The 21,101-nt window shown below is 37.9% G+C and overlaps 4 protein-coding genes and 1 long non-coding RNA gene across 8 annotated transcripts; 3 read left to right on the forward strand and 2 right to left on the reverse strand.

Moving 5' to 3' along the window:
* Positions 1-65: 65 nt before the first annotated feature.
* On the forward strand, positions 66-10,991 carry Buffy (BCL2 family apoptosis regulator buffy). Of its 2 annotated transcripts, none has more exons than XM_017073387.4 (5): positions 66-178; positions 9,865-10,167; positions 10,239-10,385; positions 10,457-10,765; positions 10,826-10,991. In XM_017073387.4, exons 2-5 carry the CDS (start codon positions 9,892-9,894, stop codon positions 10,988-10,990), a joined length of 897 nt encoding a protein of 298 aa, XP_016928876.2. In that variant the 5' UTR covers positions 66-178; positions 9,865-9,891; the 3' UTR covers position 10,991. The 2 variants fall into 2 exon arrangements, with proteins under 2 accessions (XP_016928876.2, XP_070851264.1); XM_070995163.1 differs by having other exon boundaries at positions 89-178; positions 9,933-10,167.
* On the reverse strand, positions 6,376-9,137 carry LOC108009223 (uncharacterized). 2 transcript variants are annotated; one of them, XM_017073385.4, is made up of 5 exons: positions 8,602-9,137; positions 8,163-8,540; positions 7,235-7,840; positions 7,004-7,170; positions 6,376-6,944 (listed from the first exon to the last, which is right to left on the reverse strand). In XM_017073385.4, the coding sequence occupies exons 2-5, from the start codon at positions 8,513-8,515 to the stop codon at positions 6,409-6,411; spliced, it is 1,662 nt and encodes a 553-aa protein (XP_016928874.3). In that variant the 5' UTR covers positions 8,516-8,540; positions 8,602-9,137; the 3' UTR covers positions 6,376-6,408. The 2 variants fall into 2 exon arrangements, with proteins under 2 accessions (XP_016928874.3, XP_070851262.1); XM_070995161.1 differs by having other exon boundaries at positions 8,163-9,137.
* A 327-nt stretch (positions 10,992-11,318) lies between the features above and the next one.
* wal (electron transfer flavoprotein subunit alpha wal) lies at positions 11,319-13,320 on the reverse strand. The gene is made up of 4 exons (XM_017073386.4): positions 13,225-13,320; positions 13,097-13,156; positions 12,867-13,007; positions 11,319-12,268 (listed from the first exon to the last, which is right to left on the reverse strand). Exons 2-4 carry the CDS (start codon positions 13,136-13,138, stop codon positions 11,459-11,461), a joined length of 993 nt encoding a protein of 330 aa, XP_016928875.1. The 5' UTR covers positions 13,139-13,156; positions 13,225-13,320; the 3' UTR covers positions 11,319-11,458.
* Positions 13,321-13,437: 117 nt separating this feature from the next.
* On the forward strand, positions 13,438-14,188 carry LOC118876962 (uncharacterized). Of its 2 annotated transcripts, XR_011603793.1 has the most exons (3): positions 13,438-13,597; positions 13,706-13,839; positions 13,892-14,188. It is a non-coding gene; the product is annotated as an uncharacterized lncRNA (long non-coding RNA). The 2 variants fall into 2 exon arrangements; XR_005013907.3 differs by having other exon boundaries at positions 13,438-13,839.
* Positions 14,189-14,570: 382 nt separating this feature from the next.
* LOC108010291 (RNA/RNP complex-1-interacting phosphatase homolog) lies at positions 14,571-18,955 on the forward strand. The gene is made up of 7 exons (XM_070995165.1): positions 14,571-14,728; positions 14,821-14,896; positions 15,280-15,479; positions 15,613-15,659; positions 17,788-17,895; positions 17,970-18,209; positions 18,454-18,955. Exons 1-7 carry the CDS (start codon positions 14,706-14,708, stop codon positions 18,873-18,875), a joined length of 1,116 nt encoding a protein of 371 aa, XP_070851266.1. The 5' UTR covers positions 14,571-14,705; the 3' UTR covers positions 18,876-18,955.
* Positions 18,956-21,101: the final 2,146 nt, after the last annotated feature.

Below are 21,101 nucleotides of genomic sequence, written 5' to 3' on the forward strand. Positions count from 1 at the left end.
CGATAACACTTCCCTCTTTTTTTTTTATCGATAAGGCGCTTAGTTTGTTTTTGATTTGAGGTTTCAGTTTTTTCAACTTCACTTCAATTCATGTCTAGCCTTCGGCAAGTTCGGAACGTTTGCGGCAGCGTTTCTCGGCCACGCTTCTCAAATTTCTGCATTCGGTGAAAAACAAACGGTTGGTTTTTTGTTTATAGCAAAATAAAAAGAGCAATAAAAATTATTTGTGGTTTCCGGTGATTATTAAAAAAGAAAACCTTCAACTGACAAATGTTGACCGTGAATACTCAGCAACCTGATTTCGATTCAATTTCCAACCAGAACGCGCCCCGCATAAATAATTGAGTAATTTCCATGCCGCTCAGACGGAATTTAACAGTTCTCCCTTATTATTCGCTCATCGTAAACTGGAATTGAACAAATATAATAACAAACGAGCCATTATCATTATCAGTTCAAATTGCGCATCCGACAATCAAAGATAAACATCCGTATCAATGCGAACCATTGCCAAATAATGTGATAAGCCGATAAAAGGAGCGGTATTACTAAATACCTGTTGATAAAGTAGTGGTTACTAGAAAATTTTTCAAATAAATAAAACCAGTGTTTAAAAAAATGTATTTTTTAAAATTTTTTAAAATTTTGAATTATAACGGATTGAAAATACCTATGTTTTAATTGCCCTATATAAAAATATAAATAAAAAATATTTATATAATGCAATGAATTAATAATATTATAATAATGTGACATATAATAATAAAAACTATATTGAAACCTATTTAACGATATTTCAAAATAATAAAACTAAATTCAAAAGCGAAATAAAAAAATTATGTGTCTTTCAAAAAATGAAAGTAAAAAGAAAAAGATCCAAAAGACAATGACAATTTCGTGTTTATATTAATGGATAAATATCAATAATTTTTAAATAAAAACCCTAGAGTTGAACGCCCTTTTTTAACTGGAATTAAGCAGCAACTGCTGAAGGAGAAAAAGGCCAACAGCAATTGTAATTTAATTAAATTTTCTTGTTTTGTGAGCGTGTTCGGTTAATTTGTATGTATACTGTTGCTTTTGTTGTTGATTTTACTGGATAATCGACGTAATGCTTCCACCCACATCGAAGAAAGAGATGGCAATAGCGCAATTGACTTTACCATAAATGATTTCGGTTTTTTTTCGCTTTTTTCTCTTGGTTTTTTAAGTGTGTTTGTTTGTTTGTTTGTCGAGCGGCGAAAAACGTTGGCAATTAGCGGAACGACAAATGTTTATTGACAAAGGCGTTGGACACTTTGATTTGCTTGGTCTATTCGGTGGAAATTATTTACGATTTTATGCGAAAATAATGTCACAGCTGCCGTCATATGGGGGTGCTGTATTTCAAAGTCTAGATGGGTAATATGAGATTTCTATCGTGCATGGTTTATAATACATATGTTTTGTAAACTGTGTATCGTTTATAATACACATATGTTTTGTAAACTGCCATTTATTAACTATTTTTAACCTTCAAAAGTTGCAATTCGTTTTGCTATTTAATTTTTATCAAACTATTTTCGCAGTCCACCAAAAAAACTAATTACCTGGGGTTATTATAGAGGTTTGTGGTCTAGCGCTACTTCAAAAAAAATGGTTCATTACACCAGGATTATAATATTGTAAACATTTCTATGACATTAAAAAAATTTCATTAATTTATGTAAGAAATTGTATAAAAAAAACATTTTTAGAACATAAACAAATCTATAAATTTATGTATTAAAAATTCGTTTTGCTGTTTAATTTTTATATAACGATTTTCGCAGGTCACAAAAAAGAAGTAATTACCTGGGATTATTATAGAGATTTGTGGTCTAGCGTTAGCTCAAAAACATAATAGCTCAATAACATTATAATATTGCAAACACTTCCGTCATTAAAAAAAATTTCATTAATTTATATAAGAAATTGTATAAAACAACATTTTTAAAAACATAAACAAATCATAAAATTTTCTTATAACAATTTTTTAACAACCAAGAATTTACTGGACATAAATACCGTCATAACTAAAATACATAATATATTACCTATTTTATGCCCTTCTTTTTTAATTATATGCTTGAAAACCCATCCAAAATGGAAAATACATTTACGAACCATGTCAGCACAAGTGTTTTGTAATGTGGAACAATATCATATAATACCCTATACCACAATGACCGTTAAAATAATGCAATTAACTGGCGTAATGCACCTGTAACACCTGGTCCCCCCCTTTAACCCCATGAAACCCCGTTTTTTAACGCTGTTCACGTTCGATTTGAATGACGCAAATTGGTGGCTGAGAAAGTGCAAATTCAACACTTAATGATCTGAACAATGTTTGCCACCTGTAACGTCTGAGGGTGGTGTAAATTTCCAATTGCCAACGATGTCAGACGGAGGCGTTTTTATGTCTACTAATTTGCCATTTTCATTCTACTTCAAGCTGAGTAAGCCACAAAATAAATAATTACAAAAAAAAAAAAGAAACCAATAAATAATAATAAAGCAAAAACCGTAAAACCGCAAACTTGCGGCTTAAATAAATGGTAGTATTTTCCAGCATTTTATGTGTCGTTTAAGATATAATATTACTTTGAGCTGTCAGCTCGGCGATCGAATATGCAATTAAATGTAAAATGGCAATTTAATGAACTCTGATTTGATTAACCAATCACCGATCGAAAGTCAAATTGCTCCAAATCGTTTGTCATGCGCTCCGAATTCGAGGCAAAAGGAGAAATACGAAAAATTAACGAAATTCCAATCTGAGTCTGCGTAACTGTCAAATGTTGTAAAAAATCAATAACACAAATGTTAACATGCTCACAATGCTAAAAGCGCGGCCCACAAAAACGAGTCGGACAACCAATAAAATGGGCAAAACACAAAAAAATGAAATGAAATGCCTAACGACGCTTTAAAGGCAACTCGGTTTGGGCCAATCCAAACCCGAGATAAAACATTTGACACTTTTGGTTAATAAAAGTTGCTAATGAGTGCGAGCAACTCGCTGATTCCGAGATGTTGATTTAGTTATTTTTTATAGAGTCTGACCAATGGGAGAGCATTATTAAATGGGTGCAAAGAGGGGTGGGGAGTTCCTCTAATTGCGCATAAATCAATCAAAGTTCATGTAATCCAATTAAAGTTAAATGCATTTATTTAGAAGTGTTGATGATGACTTATTGTATTGGTATTGGATCACTTGGAAACTGTATTTGTTTTAAAAATAAAATACATCTTATCTTTTTGTCCAATCAATTTCAACATGGTTCAGAGATAAAAGTTATTGAAATTACTAGAGAAACCCTTTAAGCTGCTTAAACGATATGATTATAATTTTAAAAAACGTTATTCGATATGACTCTCCAAAAAGTGAATATATTAAACTTTATAAACAGATTAAAGGTTTTAAAACAAAGATTTAACTTAATCTAATTCTACACAAAGATAATTCTGACATTCTCATCTGAGTTGAAAATGTTCTTAAAAATAGAACGACATTTTTAAGTTGAAAATGTTTTTATTTTGCTCGAATCAAGTTGAATTGGCGGTATTTAAGTACATTGTATGTACAAATAAACTATTAGTTCAGTCCGTAGTGTATACTTATCAAAAAGTTGTTAAGTAGACTCATTTTAACTTTTCTCTTTTCACCATTTCGTTCTTATATTGATACCAAATTGTACTTACACGGTTTTTAAGAACGAATGTACTCAATTCTAGAACACTGTTCTCAGTTCCAAAACAATGTTCTCAATTCAAGCACAATGTTCTTAGATAGTTTTCTCTGAGTACAGAACTAAAATCACATTATATCTTTAAAAGCACATATTTATTTATTTAGTAATTAAAGATGATAGTAATGTAAATAAAGCTAAGGCTAAAGGGTAGTGCTACCAAAAAAGATCATATTTAATTATGATTATTTTAATAATATCTGAGGATAAAGTACCCATTACTACTTAAGGAATTAACTTTTCATTGATCGCATAAAACCAACTTAATGTCTTAATTGGTCTTCAGCTCTCCAAGTCTTCCCTTTTGAAACCTTTTGAGTTGTCAGCCTCCTTTAATGATCGGCGAAATCGTCAATTTCAGTCATGAACAACGATCCATTCATAGAACTGCGTTTTGCTTGTCCATTGAAAATTGACTAAAATGAAGTGCGCTCATAAATATTTATTAGGCATTGCTAAACCGGGCACTAAGTAGTCGATAATTTAAGCAGACATGAAAATTGTTTAGGCCATGTCCACACTGCTGGTCCATTCGGCCGATTTGGCTGCTGAATGAAGAGTGTAAATTGGCGCGGCAAGTGTACTTTTTCGCATGAAATCGGGGGGATGGAAGGGGTCTTGACTTCCACTGCATTTTATAGAGTGGAGTACACGGATTGCGGCTAAAACGAACACGAACTTAAGCGCCAGTTGGGGACGACATTAATTTATGTTCGGCAAACATTTTGCCTGCCATTTAGGCGACAAAGACAAAGTAGCCTCGCCTGGCCAAGATTTCCCCGATTCTGTTTGTGTTCGAGCCGGACGTGGCGGGATTATTAATTAGCCAACATCGCAGGTGAAGCCTGCAAAACATCGGGCCAACACATTCCCCAGCTGGAGATGGGGTTGCAATTGGGGGTATCTGGATAAGCTCTTCGTGATCTCAGCTGTGGGAATGCATTTTGCACTGGGGTTAGGATAGGTCAGCGTTTAATGCAAATGTATCACTTTGCTTTATGGCTATTTTCTCCGTTAACAAAAAGTAATTTAAAAAGATTTTAAGGGGTTACATTAGGGATAAAATATTTAAATATATTGTTAACATATTTGTTTTGATACTTATTAGATACATATTTTGAAGGTAATTAAACAAAATTTTTTTAAATATATCAAAAAGTCTTTCGATGAGACTACTATTGTTTTTTGTTTTGATACTTTTTAGTTACATAATTTGTAAGCCATTTAAAAATTTTTTTTTTAATATATCAAAAAGTCTTTTGATGAGACCATTTTTGCTCATACTCTAAAAATGTAATATAACTATCATATCATTTTAATCTATTTTTTCTATCATTTCTAACTTAAGGTAAAGTATTTAAGTTTGCCACAGAAAATGAATTTTTTTATAATTATTTTACGAGGAATTCAAAATGTGCGCAGGTTAAATAAATCTATGCAAATTTTTCCACGTAAAGAACAGGTACCTCAAGGGCAGCTATATATAACTAGGTTTAAAGCACTACATTTTCAAAAGTTTTCTAGGTTTAAAACCTACTTTTAACGGTCGTAAAAATATTTATTTGATGAGTTTTAAACATCATTTTTACTTCTGTAAAAGGGTGAACTTTAACAATACTGTAAACATTTTAAATGAATAACTAATAATAAAACAAAGCAAATTTTTCACGAAACGAGCACCCAAATTCCAAAATATTCACGTATCTTTTCAAGCCCCAGAGAGTAATTAAATTGTAACTCTAGACTTTTGACCACCCATTGAGCAAAAGCGGCTTAAAGCCAACGGCTAATTGGCTGCGATTTTCATGCCCATTAAGCGTTAACTGTCAGCCACCAGATGGATGGATTATCATATACGAAAACCGACAACAAATTGCACCAAATAACAAAGCCAAAAATCGCCTGTGAGCGAGGTTTCATTAGCCGCGCTCGAAGCGTGAAAACGTGATAAAATTTCGGTTTCAACTATCTGGCCATAACTAAATAAACTAAATCGCAGATCGCAATTTGCGAATTGCGCGCACAGTTTGGAAATCAGTCAGTCACTTGGTTTGCCTACTGGCTTTTTGAGGTTTTCTACATTTATTTTTTGGGGGTTTTATTCTCAGGCCAGTTCAATTACAAGCGACATGAACATAAATTAAATTTTATTAAGTGCTAATTTCTGTTTTAAGCTCGAAATGGGCAAACATTGGCTCATTGCTGATTCCGCAGAGGCGATAAGTCAATTTGCTTGGCAGACAGATGGATAAAAGACAGGTCCAGATTGGCGCCTTAGATACCATTGATATGGATGGAGTTTATGTAGACTGAGTTTGATGGGTGGGTTTATATCAAAATCAGGGAACGTACGCCAAGGTATTTGGCCAAAAAAGTTTAAAATTTAAGCCAAAACGAAAAAAAATAAACTTGGAATAAAGAAATTTACAAAAATTAAGAAGACAATAGTGTATATAAAATTAGGTTTTTTAAAAAGAACGTTTTTAGAAATGAACTTTTAGATTCCAAACATGTTTATAATCACTTTTAGTATAATCAAAAAAGTTTATTAATGAGTTTTTTATCTTTTCTATGATTGTACAATATATATACAATGTATATAAATTTAAAACAGAATGAAATTTTCTAGTTTTGGCTACTTTCCGAATTTATATAAAGCCACAATGGCAACTCCCAAAAGCATTACCACAAATCCCAAGCTGCCGAAAAGGGCTAATGATTTGGAAACCTCTTTGAGGCCCGAATTTCCATTCTCCATATCTCTTTCATTTGAAGATGTATCCCCTTCACCCGGCATTACCACTCGGAAGGTTAGATGGGAGAGTTCCGAAACTTCAGTACCATTTCCGTGTGAAACATTCCGCCTTCTCCTTTGGCCCACTGATGGCAAACAATCCTGAGCTGTCACCTGACAATCTTCGCGTTCCAAACAGCCAGTGATTCGCATGGATATTACCAAAACCTCTCCACTTCGCATCCCAGGAAACATGACCGCCTTGAAGTGGAGCCTCTGACCGAGAGGGGGTTCCAAAATGGGAGGATGGGCACAGATGGCCTGCATGGCAGGATTTAGACAGCCCCGGGAACTGACCAACTGAACAGTGTTGAGTACTTCTCCTCCGCCTGCAATCCTCTGCAATTGCACATCACTCAGTTTTGTATAGTTCCAGCCTAAGAAATTACACGATTAAGGTTTCACATTCTTAATATAAGATGATTAGATGACGTACCATCTCCGGCTAGAACATGAGCTCTTAGCAGAAGTTCCTCGCCCAACTGGACAGCTTCATTGCTCTCCAAGTGTCGGGTATATCCAGTGTTTCCTTTTCTCAACAGTTCTACGTGGGTCCGAAATTGATTTCCACCATGGGCATAGCTACCTCCACTGCGAGCTTGCCTGAAACAAACAGAAGAATTATTTTAAAAATCGATCTATCTTTAAAAAGAAAATCCCATCCTACACATCATTAGCCACGCCCATTTTTAAGGCATGCGTTTTGACTGCCACTCGCTCTTGGGTCTTGCAATGTAGGGTTAAAATCGAATCTCCACTGGTTCTTAACCCCCTGATGGCGGGAAAACGCAAGCGTAGGCACAGATCCTGGCCACAGGTTCTAACGCCACATCTCTCGAAATTCTCTCCAGAAATATCCAAGAGCAGAAAACTTCGGGTTAGTTTCATTTCACAGCGTTTGTCCAATTGATCGTCATTATCCTGATCCACTGTGGGTACTGCGCCCAAGAAGCTGTCCAACTTGAGAACAGCTCGAAAGTAACCCCCCAAAAGACAACGCATGTCCTTCAGATGGAGTCTCAGTTGGTTTTGTTCCTGGTTTCCATCACTGGGAGGCGGCAGGTAAACTGGAGCCGGTGTGGAGGGCTTTTGCGGGTATACGGGAACAGCCACTGGAGCATGGTAATCGTAGCCAGGAGATTGTATGGTCTCAATGTCCTCTCCAGGATCTTGTACAATGATGGGTCTTGCAGTAGTGGTGGTTGTGGGCGTGGAGGTAGTAATTATGCTGCCTGTTGGATGGGGATAGTAGTAAGCTGGATAAGTCGCCTCGCTGTAAAAGGATAATTATTAAAAAAGAATTGGTTATGAATTTCGATTATTTACAATATTTAAAGTTTTAATCAGTATCATATGATGTTGGAAATATTTAAGTTCCGTATTCACTTTATCAATATATAAGCTTTAAATATTTTGAATATTTAGTATAGACTTTTGGTATTTTATTTTACATTGAAGTAAATAAATTGAATATAGTTCAAGGTCTTAAACACAGATTCCATTATCAATTTGAAAGTTTAAAATACCCTTCAAAATATCACGACTTTAATAGTAAACCACTTTATAGAAAGTAACACCCTATAAATAAAACCCACCTAGGTTTAGGACTTTCGTAGTTGGGTCGTTCCTCCACACCAGGCGGTAGATAATGCTGACTTAGAGGTATGAAGTTGCCATGTCCAGATCCCTGGAACTTCACACTGCGATTCTCGATGATCTCTGGCAGACTAAACTCGGTGGTGGCCGCGGGAGCCACTGGGGCAGGAGTTACGGGAGCTGCAGGCGGAGATCCATATAAATTCGAAGGTAGTCCCACTTGAAAGGGCACTTGTCCATGGAGATAGTTTCCATATTGTTCCAATGGGGAGGCAAAGAAATGAGACACATCCGCGTGGGTTTTTTGGATAGTTAACCATCCCAAAAGGGCTACGATCCGCTTGGTTGACATTTTGACCAATAACTGACTGATGGGCCTGCAAGTGATATTGTTTTTATAAGCTCTCTGTGGGTATGCTTAGGCGTGACTCCTATGACCTGGATTGATTTGAAACCAAATTATTCTGGAAGCTCGCACTTTCCCAGCTGTCACTTTTAATGGTCGAATCCCCGAAAAAAGTGCCACACGACTTTGCTGTACCACAGTGACTTTCCTTGATCACGAAGTGCGTTGAGTGGGTCAGGTTATGTAAAGCTAATTGCGAAGTGCTCTCCGGGGAATTGTGACCAGTGATCAGTACTCATTGAACCAAGTTCGGTTCCATCTTCGCGATTCACTTGCCGCGCCAGCTAGATTGTCCCACAAATCATTTGCCATTTGACATCTCGCTTGTGGACAACTAATGACAACAGCTGCGACACAGCAGCATTTTGGCCATATTGCGAATTTCTGATCGCTGTTAGCCAGAAGCCAATCAAACCTAACGAGCCGACAATCTGTCCGTTAATGTGACCATTTTGGGCAGGCTCAAGCAAACAGTCATCGTGGACCGTCATAATGGAAACTAAACAGAGAAAAAGTTACATAGATCATTTTTGAATACCTAAATAGTCAAAAAATAACATATTTATATCAGGTATTTTATGAAATACAAGAAAGGATTAATATCAATCCATACAAATTATATTATAAATTATTCTTCGGGGGTTGTTATACTTTTTCTTAATATTATAAATCAGGTAATCTAAATTAAAAGACAAATATACCTTTAATAGATATTTGATATATTAACACATAAATAAAATTGTATATTCATATTAGGTATAAAATGAAATACAAGAATTTTCCTTTCCCTACATTGGAATTTCTGTAGTCGTGTTGACCTATATCGAACTATTTTTTTCCTCAATATCCAAAGATTTTTTTTATTTTTTTAAGCCAGATTATAAAAGTTATCAACACTGACATATTTCTTAAAATATAACCATTTTCTGCTGTGCACCTTCGATCTTTAAGCACTTGTACACGTGGGAAGAGTTCTCTTGACTTGTAATCGGATTTCAGAGTTCATTCACTTGTTTTTTTAGGGCTACATTTATGGGGGTTTCAATCAGCTAAACATGACATTTATGTATTGAGCCAATTATTTTTGATGTAACTGGTTTTTCTTGCAGCTGGTTATTATTCCCAGCGGAAGATTTGCCAAATTGAATGCAATTAATTGAATTAACAAGGCACTCTATGCCACACTTCGTGGGGGATCGGTTGAAACCATAACTGGATGGTTTAACTAGTTTTAAGTTGATATATGAGCTAAGTCTTTGCCACCTCTTGCCATACTTATTAGCGATTTCCCTCAGGATATCGAACGATCTCGCCTGCGAAACATGCCCGGCACCTCGTATCCCACGAATAATGATAATTTCAGCAACGGATTTCCGATGGCCACCACACAAAGTGAGCGTCTGTTGCAGGCTCAGAATCGAAGAAAATTTAGTTTCCCTGCCACACTCCATTCCGCCTCCCTGTTGGAAGTGGGTGGTGGCCCAAAGGAGACCACTCGACGGAGGTTGAGCAATGTCAGCGATGCGGTGACCAGAAAACTCTCTTATACCATTGGTTGGAAGGCGGCCCAGATTCCCGCGCAGGATATCATCACACAGGTGGGTTGGTAGTCTAATAAATATACCTATTATAGGTTTAATATGATAAAATTCACATATTTCCACTCAAGGGTCGTTGCCTATGTGGCCACTACATCAAACGACGTCTGAGAAGATCGGGATTGTTTAATAAAAAGTTGGGACTGCAGCGCATACGTAGCATTCTAGGTTCCACCTCCATGGGCATTGTAAGAGATGTTTTTCCAGCAGTTCAAGTGGTAAAGTACCTTAAAAATATATACTTTATGTATTAAAAGAATTTATAACTTTACAAAATACCCTACCTTAGTTAGGTGACGAACTGGAGCGCATGCATCCGCGTGTCTACAACGGAGTAGCTCGTCAGATTTGTCGAAATCCTGGCGGTGAGTTCCATACTCCGGATGCTGTGAGCTTGCTTCTGGGAGCTGTGGGCCGCGAGCTTTTCCGGGTGGAGATTACCTGGAGCAAGGTGATCTCATTGTTTGCCATTGCCGGTGGACTATCTGTAGATTGTGTGCGCCAAGGACATCCCGAATACCTGCCCAAGTTAATGGAGAGTGTTTCGGAGGTGATTGAGGATGAGCTGGTTCCATGGATCAATGAGAATGGTGGATGGGTAGGTTTTTTCTAATCTATTATCTTTTTGCAAACTTACTAATTTATTTTTGCATTCCAGAGCGGCATCAACACTCATGTTTTACCCACTACCAATAGCCTGAATCCATTGGAATGGACCACTTTGATTATAGGCGTAGTTTTTGGCTTAATTCTAGTTTTTATGGTTTTGCGGTTTATAGTTAACATGATTATACCGAAAATATACCAACGATTTACGAACTGAACTCGAAGCACTCGTTTCAATTTATTATTTTACTAGCAAAAAAAATCGTTGATAGCCTATGTATTTTGAAAAGGTAAGCTTTTCAGTGCTTCAACAGCTTTTAAGACTTGTTTGATTAGAATAGCTTTAAGTAATGGCTATTGAGAAAGTAAACATACGATAAGATATTGATAATGAAAATAAAGAATCTTATATTTTTTAGAAGCCTTTAATAATTTTGGCTAAATCTACATTATTTATATTTCTGACTAAAATATGATCTTTAAGGGTGTAAATTTTAACCCAAACAGTTGCATAATCCCTTTCAACTGATAAGATTGTGTTCACATAGAATAGGTCTTCGGCTTGTTTTATTACAAAATTTGAGAGGAAAATCTTCCGCGGACTTAGGTTAAAATTCAAATAAATGCAACAGTTATCAATTCAACGGTACATAATCTTTATGCTACAACACGTGACAATCTCGCCTTACAACTTTCCAGTTAGTTCTGGCACAGCCTTGAAAAGATCAGCCACGATGCCAATATCGGCGACCTGGAAGATGGGAGCCTCGGGATCCTTGTTGATGGCCACAATCGTCTTGGAGTCCTTCATGCCAGCCAAGTGCTGGATAGCGCCGGAGATGCCTACGGCAATGTACAGCTCGGGGGCCACAATCTTTCCGGTCTGACCAATTTGCAGATCGTTGGGCACAAAGCCAGCATCCACGGCAGCACGAGAGGCACCCACAGCAGCGCCAAACTTATCGGCCAGATCGTACAGCAGCTTGAAGTTATCTCCGGACTTCAGGCCCCTTCCTCCGGAAACGATAACCTTGGCTCCGGCCAGCTCTGGGCGATCGGATTTGGTCAGCTCCTGGGACACGAATTCCGACAGGCTACTGGCATAATCTCCAGCTGGGGCCTGCTCGACAGCTCCACTTCCGCCACTGGTGGCTGCTGGCGGGAAGTTGGTACTCCTCACAGTGATCACCTTCACGGCATCCTTGGATTTAAGGGTGAGGATGGCATTTCCAGCGTAGATGGTGCGCACAAAGGTATCCTCCGACTTGACATCAATGATCTCCGAAATGGGTGACACATCCAATTTGGCCGCCACGCGGGGCAGCACGTTCTTGCCAAAAGCCGAAGCTCCAGCTAAGATGTGAGTGAACTTGAATTGGGATTGGGCGGCCAGGACCAAAGGAGTCAGCGATTCCGCGGTGAAACCCTTGAAGGCGGCGTTCTCGGCCACCAGAACTTTGGTCACGCCTTCGACTTTGGAAAGAGCCTCGGAAGCCTGGAATATACAAGGAGTTATACTATTAGAGTGTTTACTAATTAAATATTTTGTGAAATTAGGGTGGTTCAATATTATAATTTTCAAATATTAGTTATTCCTAAAAAATAAATCTTTATTAAATCTAGAAAATGTATTTTAAATTTGTTTTTATACTTCCATAACTGAAAACTTGCAAACCTGCCTATTCTTTACTAATGTGCTGAAAAATGGTAAACATTTTGCCTTCAGGTAATTTGTGGATTACTTTTTTGAGATTTCTGGACCAGTCTTTTGTTTTAATGCATACATATTAATTTAAAATCGGTTGGCAATTCTCAGGATGTTTATAAATGGGTCAATTGTCTTGTCTACTTTTATTTTAAAAGCCTGTTTTTTGAAGGACAAAATGATCATATTCCTAACAAAACAAAGACATTTATATAACTTTTTGCCGGCATGTTTACTTTTTAATCAGAGAAAACTTGGGAAAACTTGGAGTCCTAAAACTTTTGGTACACAACCAGATATTAAACCTATAGCTAAGATTGGAAGCTCTTTGTCTTTATGACATCTCGCCATATGGAACCACCCTAATGTGAGACTTTTTGGGACTTACGGGTCCGCATTTTGTGCCTGCCACCAGAACTGTGACGTCACCACCGATCTTCTTGGCCGCAGATATAGTGTTCAGGGTAATTGGATTGAGAGCCTCGTTATTGTGCTCGGCCACCACCAAAGTGCTCTTGCATCGCTGCAGCTGCAAATTGAAAATAATATCAATTGTTATTTAATTTTCAACCATCAGCGCCTGCGCCTTTTTATCTTTTCTATTATTTTCCAACTTACGAGGCTGCTGCGCATCAGAGTCCGCGTATTGCTGGCAAACATTTTGGATACTATACAGAGCTGCCCACGGGATACACAAATATTGTTTGATTAATTAAAGTCTATTAATGTTTTATTTAAACACTTACCCTACAAAATCACAGAAAAGTCCAAAGGTTTCCTGAAGATTCAAGCGTTTTCCGTTTTTTAGCACATTTTGGCACATACACAACAGCTGTTAGTTAACAGACGTTCGCTGTTATCACTGGATGCTTTTAACAGTATAAACTGAAAACAAAAGTGTGACTTAAATTATGTTGAATATTTGGTAATTAACGTGCTAAAATATTAAAAACATTATAAATCCACATCCATGTTATAAAAACAAAAATTCACGAATCTTTATTAAGCTACCGTACATGGAAATATTTCCTAGTGTCACATGAAAGGGTTAAGGAAGGATTTGGTTCGGGGCTATCACAATCTGATAAGGTGCTTGCACCTATGCGTGATCAAGAAAAGGTGACTTAAGTTATGTTGAATATTTGGTTACTAAGGTGCTAAAATATTAAAAACATTATAAATCCACATCTATATTATTGAAACAAAAATGCACAAATCTTTGTTAAGCTACCTTACATGGAAATATTGGTCCGAGGTTATCGCATTCTAATAATGCACCTATGCGTGATCAAGAGGTGTATAGCAGACGGTCTTTGAAATCACCATCCAGTTTCAAAATAAAAATCAACATGAAATTACTGGTGAGTGAATATTCCGTTGAATGCGCTGCAAACTCAAGTGATTTATATTTAGATAGGCGAACAGGACGCCTTGATAGCAGTTGCTTATGCCCGCTATTATGACAGTTATGAATCTGATTATAGCAGCTATGAAAGTGATGAAAGCTACGAAGATTGTTATTGTCCGGGACACCGATACAGGAGGGATCTACACAAAATTCAAAAGCGGTGCGCTGCAAGCAGTTGCTACCCGTGGTAGCAATATACAAGAATAATAAAAGAACATACATACAAATTTTGTGTTTTCAAAAAATTGTTTTTGTACAAATGTTTTGATCCTAATAAATATGTTATACTTGCGTTTTTTAAATTTATGAACTTAAAGTTGGATTTGGCTGGAGTTGGAACGATGGAAGATAACAAGTAAGTTTCAAGGCTATTGAGTTCTGATCCGGTTGCGCCCGCTTTGTGGAGACGGTAAGATGATAAGGCGTTACTATCTCTTTCAAGAGTTTGCTTTTATTAATACTGTAATTATCAAATTATCAAATTACAGTATTTGGGACAGAATCAGCCATACTAGGTATACCTGGACTATAGGGGTGGGATACATTTTGCACAACAAGGATGTTGTAAATTGAAGAAATTTGAGTAAATCATTGAAAAGATGAATTGTAACTTATTCCCTTACCATCCCCTTAAAAATAACGGTGAACAGTCACGGGCTGGGTAACAGTGTCATCTCTACAGCATATGTTACTTGTGCGAGATCTGGCAACTCTCCAAACAAGCATTTTTTATTACAACACATTTTCCGAAATTTTTAACGAAATTCCAAAATTTCTATTTGTAATTAAGGTAAAATCAGTTGGAAAACAGACTAAATAATGGCCAAAGCCATACCAGAACGGTGAGTAAAGTTCAGAGATACAAAACAAGGGATATTTCAGGGAAACACTATTTTTCCTGGTTTATTTATGTTTTTTTTTTTGTGAATTACAGATGGTTGAATTATAAACCTATTGGCGAGCGTGTTCCTGGTACTCGCTTTATAGCATTCAAGGTGCCGCTGCATCAGGTGAGTTCATAATATCCCCCATCCATCGGATCCGAGGTGGGAGATCCAAGAAACCGGTTGACAGGAGAGCCCATTGATGGATGTTGAAAACCCAGGACAGGACCACCGACTTTGCGAGGCCCTCTAAAAATATAAATAACAACGGACGACGACGAATTTTGTGCATTGTAATTATGCATAAAAGTGGCAACTGGAACATGGACCCCACATGAATATTAAATTAAATTGTTTTTGCTTAATTAAATAACGCCACGGATCCTTGGTCTTTATTAATTGCCTGCCCTCTGGGCACTTTGCATAAATTGAGCAATTTTCAGCCGCCCATTGTAATGCTCTGTATGTCCCATGTGTATTTACTCTGCTCCCTTTTTTTTTTGTTGCAGCATGTCAACGCCAGAGTGGAGGAGCATCTTCGCCTGGCGCCCGAATCACTGCTGGAATCTGTACCCGATCTGGGCCTCATCATCGACCTGACCAACACGAACCGATACTACCATCCCAGTGCCATGATCGACAACGATGTGCGTCACCAGAAGCTGATGATACCCGGTAAACAGACGCCGTCACGAAAACTCGCCGAAAAGTAATTATAACTATACCTTACTATAACTAACTTATTTGCTGAAATATTTATAAGCGCGACAAATTGCTTTACATTTGCTTTAAGAGCCTCTTAGATATTTCAAATGATCAAAATACCTCTCATATCATTTCAGATTTTGTGATTTTGTGGCCGACTTCCTTAAGAGCAATGCGGATAATGGTGAGTGCTGACAAATCATCCCACACATCATGATCTTTGGGACACGCTGCCGTGAGAAACGCTTTCCCGCCAACAATGCAGATCCAGATGCATATCTGTCCACACAATTCGAGCCGCAAAATATGCAAACAAATCGTATCAAAGGGGGGCACCCGCAATTACCACGTATCCTAATACCTGGCTGCACTGCCTCCAGAGATTCCTATCAGCCGGCAAGCGCACAGCAAACATGGCTCAAAGCGGTGAAATGTGCTCGCGGCCAAGTGCCTGGCAAGAGAAATACTCTATTTAACCCTTTAACAGCCAACTGGCGCACAGATGTGGGCGCGCACACACTCAATCAGTCAGTTAGTCAGTCAGACAGTCAGTTTTTTGGCCTTTGAGGAGAGCCCGAGGTTGGGACTGTCTGCCAGTCGGGAGCCGGGCAAACAAATCACTTACGGAGCACGGAGCTTAGTCATGCGCGAGTGGGGAAAAGGCATTTCCAATTATGCACAAAGGCATGCGAAACCATCCGCAGGCCGCTTTTCATTTATATTTTTCTAAAATTGAAAGACGGGAACATGAAGACAGTGAAAAAGATGTAAAAAGTCTAGCCAAGTTCAAAGTTCTGTTGATATCAGAGGATTTTGTTCAACATTAACTAATTTCATATCATTTTTTTTAAACTTAATTTTCAAATCAAGCAAACATTTTATTAGATACCTAGCATAACGATATTTCTATTGTAAAGAAATTGTAACGAAATGGACATGTTTAGGGTATCCAAACTTCCATATGCTGCTCGATTTTATGATAAAGTGGGCGCACAGGTACGCCTAATGTTTTGCATGCACTTTTATCTTGCGCTAATGTATGTGCGAACCGATTTGGATTACAATATGCAAAAATGCCAGCAAGAATGCCCTAGGAGATTCGGATGTCTTCTTAGGGCTTAATTAAAACACGATCTGGCGCCGCGGAAAGTCGCGTAGAGCAAGCAAACAATAAATAAATACACGAAGGCTGCCAACATATTTACAACGAAACAAATCAGGGAAATAAGTCAAATCCGAGGTGGTCGCAACTTGTCAACGGCCAATGAGGCAGCAGAGGCTCGAAAACAAGGCAAAGTCGTTGTCTCAGCACAGTGGAAACATCAAAAGATTTAAAAATAGTTTTTATTGGCCTTGTGCTTAAATACAATATTCCGAACAAATTTCAAAAAACTCAAGCAAATAACTTCAGTTCATTAATTAATTAAAACATTTTAAATTCTTAATTTAAATGTAATAAGACATTTATTTGGAGACCATACTTGAATTTATTTTTTATTTTACAATTATATAATTGTTCCTAAACATGTTAAACAAATCCCACTGTTCCTGGCATATTGACAAGGATGCGCCGCGCGTTCTCGTAATTTAATTTTGTTTTTCGATTTGCCTGTAAGTTGGCTTAAATGCAAGCCAAACATGACGTACTGACTGACTGGCAGCTTCGTACGCTGCCAACAACCAGGCCAAAGCCAAGCCAAAAGCCAAGCCGAAACCCAAAGCACCCGCATAGTGCACAAAGGCTGGCCACCGCGACCTGGTGGGTTGTCCCCATGCCCCTGCCCCTCTGGAAACCCCTCGCGAATCCCTCCTGCTGACATGTTTTTGTGAAATTTATAGCCAATGTTATTATTGGCAGAGCGCGCTGTTTTCTAGATTTAGCTCAGGTCGCTTCTGCTTTTATGCCAAATTGCCAGGCCGGTTTTTCTGTTGCGGTCTCGCTGCGTGGGTGTTACCAAATGGGCGTGGAGCGGGATTTGGAGGGTTCGGAGCTGGGGAGAGGGACATTCCTGTGGCCGTGTTTGCAATGAAATTTGTAGCAATTTGCAGCAACATGCGGCACTGCAAAGAGGCTGTGGCACTGCTTCTAAACGGGAAAGAAATATCACCAAAATGGGTTAGCAGCCTGCACTTTTTTTTATGCTAAGGAGGATTAAGTAACATAACGCTGGACAAATTAAAGTAATATGGTTCTATTTCATTTCACATTTAAAAAATACCACTTTGCAAGTTTGTCAATATTTTATTTTATCAGGAAAAGGTTAAAATTTCTTTATTTATAATTCCAAATTTCTGTTTTTCTTACCATACAGACAAACTTATTGGAGTCCACTGCACGCATGGAGTAAATCGAACTGGTTACCTGATCTGCTACTTCATGATATCCGTTATGAAAAAGTCCCCCGAGGAGGCGATAAAGAGTGCGTAGGATTTTGGGGCTTATCTATATCCGACCATATAGCTTAATCATTCAAACCCTATATATGATCCGCAGACTTTGCTGCAGCCCGTGGACACGAAATCGAGCGACCGAATTACTTGAAGTCCTTGAATAAGCTTTCGGATCAAGAGGCGAATAAGAATCGTTCTCTTTCAAAAGAGTCAAGTAAAGAGGACAATCACAATGAGTATGGGTATAACAGCAGATACCACGCCAATAGGGAATATAAAGATTACCGCCAGCAAGATAGACACTACCAAAGAGGTGGAGGTTATTACCAAAAATCCAACTACAGTACGTATTATTCATTTCATTCAATCTAACTACAATACATATGCTTACAGTGGTACAAAACCAAGAATATCTTTCTTCCTTTCTTACATTTAATTCAATATTTTGTATTTTGTGTTTTATACACAATAACTTAAAATAATTTCGCAGACATTTTAAGTTTTTTTTATGGAATATAAATTATTTTTATAAAATAGATTTAAAATGAAGAACTACAATACAAGTGCTCGTTATGCTTAAATTTCAGGAGACCAGAACTACGGAGCTCCTGACAGCAGTAACTGGCGAAGCGGAAATTCGAGAAATTATTCAGGAGACCAGAACTACGGAGCTCCTGACAACAGTAACTGGCGAAGCGGAAATTCGAGAAATTATTCAAACCATTCAAGAAACAACCAGTGGAACCATCAGGATCATCAGAGCTACTATAAAAACAGAAGAAATGACAGCACATATGGGCAAAAGGTCGGTTACTACAAGAATGACTGGCCTTATTCCCGCAACCATCGACAGGTTCGAGAGTATCACCAAGACCGGTATCAAAACAATAGATCAGCAGGTGGCTATCATCAACAGAACTCGAGAGGCTATAAACAGAATCATTATCAAAATTACCAACGAGTCGATTCGAGAAGACACAGCAGACGCAACTACGAGGATGAGGAGTAGCTTTAGAGTTTCAAGTAAACAATTTTATATTGTAGAAAATCCCTGAACTAGATTGTAATAAATTTCCAATGGCACCTTGAGCAATTTGTAAATTGTTGCTGATTACATGCCGCACCAAGTACAACAATTAAAATTCATTTGCAACACGGCCAAGTTAAGACCACATTATGGTAGTTAACAAGCAATCGGCTCAGATCGTGTGAAGATACAATAAGAGTCGACAAAAATTTGCATCTCGATAAGCGAGGAGAGCGCGTAAAATTCCCGGAAATTCGTGATCATCGTGGCAAGCGGTGCCGGAGGGCCAGCTCCTGTGTCAAAACAAATGTCAGGATGGCCCGGCAAAACGCTTAATATGCACAGTGGGTGTAATCAGTGGGCGATGTTAAAAAGTTGTTAATAAGGTGAACATAATAACACTAATTCTTTGGGGTTTCAGAGAGGAATACTAAGAGCATTTTCTAATATTATTTTTTTTATGTTTAATAATTAGTACTCGCTCATTAAAATATTAAAAGCAATTGTTAGTTTGCAGTTTAACTAAAATCAATGTATAAATTTAATAGTTTCAGTTTATATTGTTTTTTTTTAATTTACCCCATAGTAACGTTTTTTTTTTAAGTACCTGTCACGTTGACGGCTTCTGATCGTTTCATTATTTCGTCATGGTGGTCAAATGTCAACTTATTAGCATAAATGCTGCTGCTGTCGCCTCCGCCCATCGCCTCATTTTCCTTTTTGAAACCCTCGGGTTCCGATATCGGCGCTTTATCTTTGTGCAATCTTATCGGGGCCGCACGATCAACGATTGTCATTATGGTCGAGGGTCTGGACCTCGGACAGCGAAAAATCGTTGGTCATTACAATGGGCTGGGTGATGGTACTGGACGAGAAGGATCGGGATGTGGTTACGGAACCAAGGATCGAATCGATCGGTTGGGATCTGATCTGACTGCCCGATAAACGCCTGTTGTGTGGCATGTGGCGTAAAGTTGTTTGTTGCGCTTAATTGGACAGCGTTTCATTTCGCGGCTGTTCGGTTGTTGGGTTGGCTTGCTTCCTTTATTCACTCTTTATTTTTAGCCTCTGACTGACCCGAAGACACGGCCAAATGGCATCCAGCGAAAGTGCCATCAAACGCTTTAGGGGATGTCCAAAGATCTTTATTCGATTATGGGCAGCAGGCTTTTTCTTGGAAATACATACATATATGTTGTTGATTGGGGATAAAAAATCAGGATAATTAAGCTTTCAGGACGTGAAATTAAAATAATTGTAGAACGAATTTCATTTTAATACGTATCTAAAACTTCACCATAATTTTAAGACGACAACTGTATAATACATAAAATAGGCGCACAAATGAAGATGACTTTAGCTGGTCATTGGTTTAAAATCGTGTTTTCATCAGGGCAAAAACAAACTGAAATGGTAGAATTTTTATTTAAATTAACAAAGTTTGAAGTCTGGGAATTCTTCATAAAATAATTATTGATTAATTACTCCAAAATTTTAGTAATTTTAAAATTCAGTGCTATTAAATCAAAATATCAGGAAACTAAGACTTTCTGAAAATAGCTTTGATGATGTTTGAACAAATCACCCCTGTTATTAAATTGTTTGAAATTTTATTTTATTCATTTGTACGTATTGTTTAACTTTTTCATCCTTGTTTTGTCAATGGTTTTTCTACTTCAGTTGGCGTCCAAGAATCGAAGACCAACATTTTAAAAATAAAGTTCCCTTCTCACAAGTCCCGCTTTTAAAATCCCTGATTTTTATGTGGGTCTTTTGGTCATGCCGACGACATGGACGTACCTCCGCCCCCTTTGCTGCCATAAATTGCTGAATCAACCAAAAATTGCCAATTGTCAGTTGCGTGTGCGGTTTATTTTTGTTGCCTCCAACGAGCACACAAATTTTTTCATATTTTTTTCTCGTTCGTTTTGTTTAGTTTATGACCGCGAAAGGAAAGACGGCTGGAAAGTGTTGCCAATTTCCACCGACTGTGCCGGACTTGGGGCCATTTATCTTAGCATAACTTGGAGCGCGATAATTGCATTCCACGGACTTGGCCAAGATCGAGGAGCGAGGCCACTTTGAAGTTCGGCACGGACAATTAGGCATGGCCCATAAATTGCCATCGCATATGTGGCGATGCGGCGGAAAAAAAAGGAAGCACGGCATTGATTTAAATAATAGTGTTTAACTTAGCAACCAACCCCC

The sequence above is a fragment of the Drosophila suzukii genome, chromosome 2R, assembly GCF_043229965.1.
Source record: "Drosophila suzukii chromosome 2R, CBGP_Dsuzu_IsoJpt1.0, whole genome shotgun sequence".
Lineage (NCBI taxonomy): Eukaryota > Metazoa > Arthropoda > Insecta > Diptera > Drosophilidae > Drosophila > Drosophila suzukii.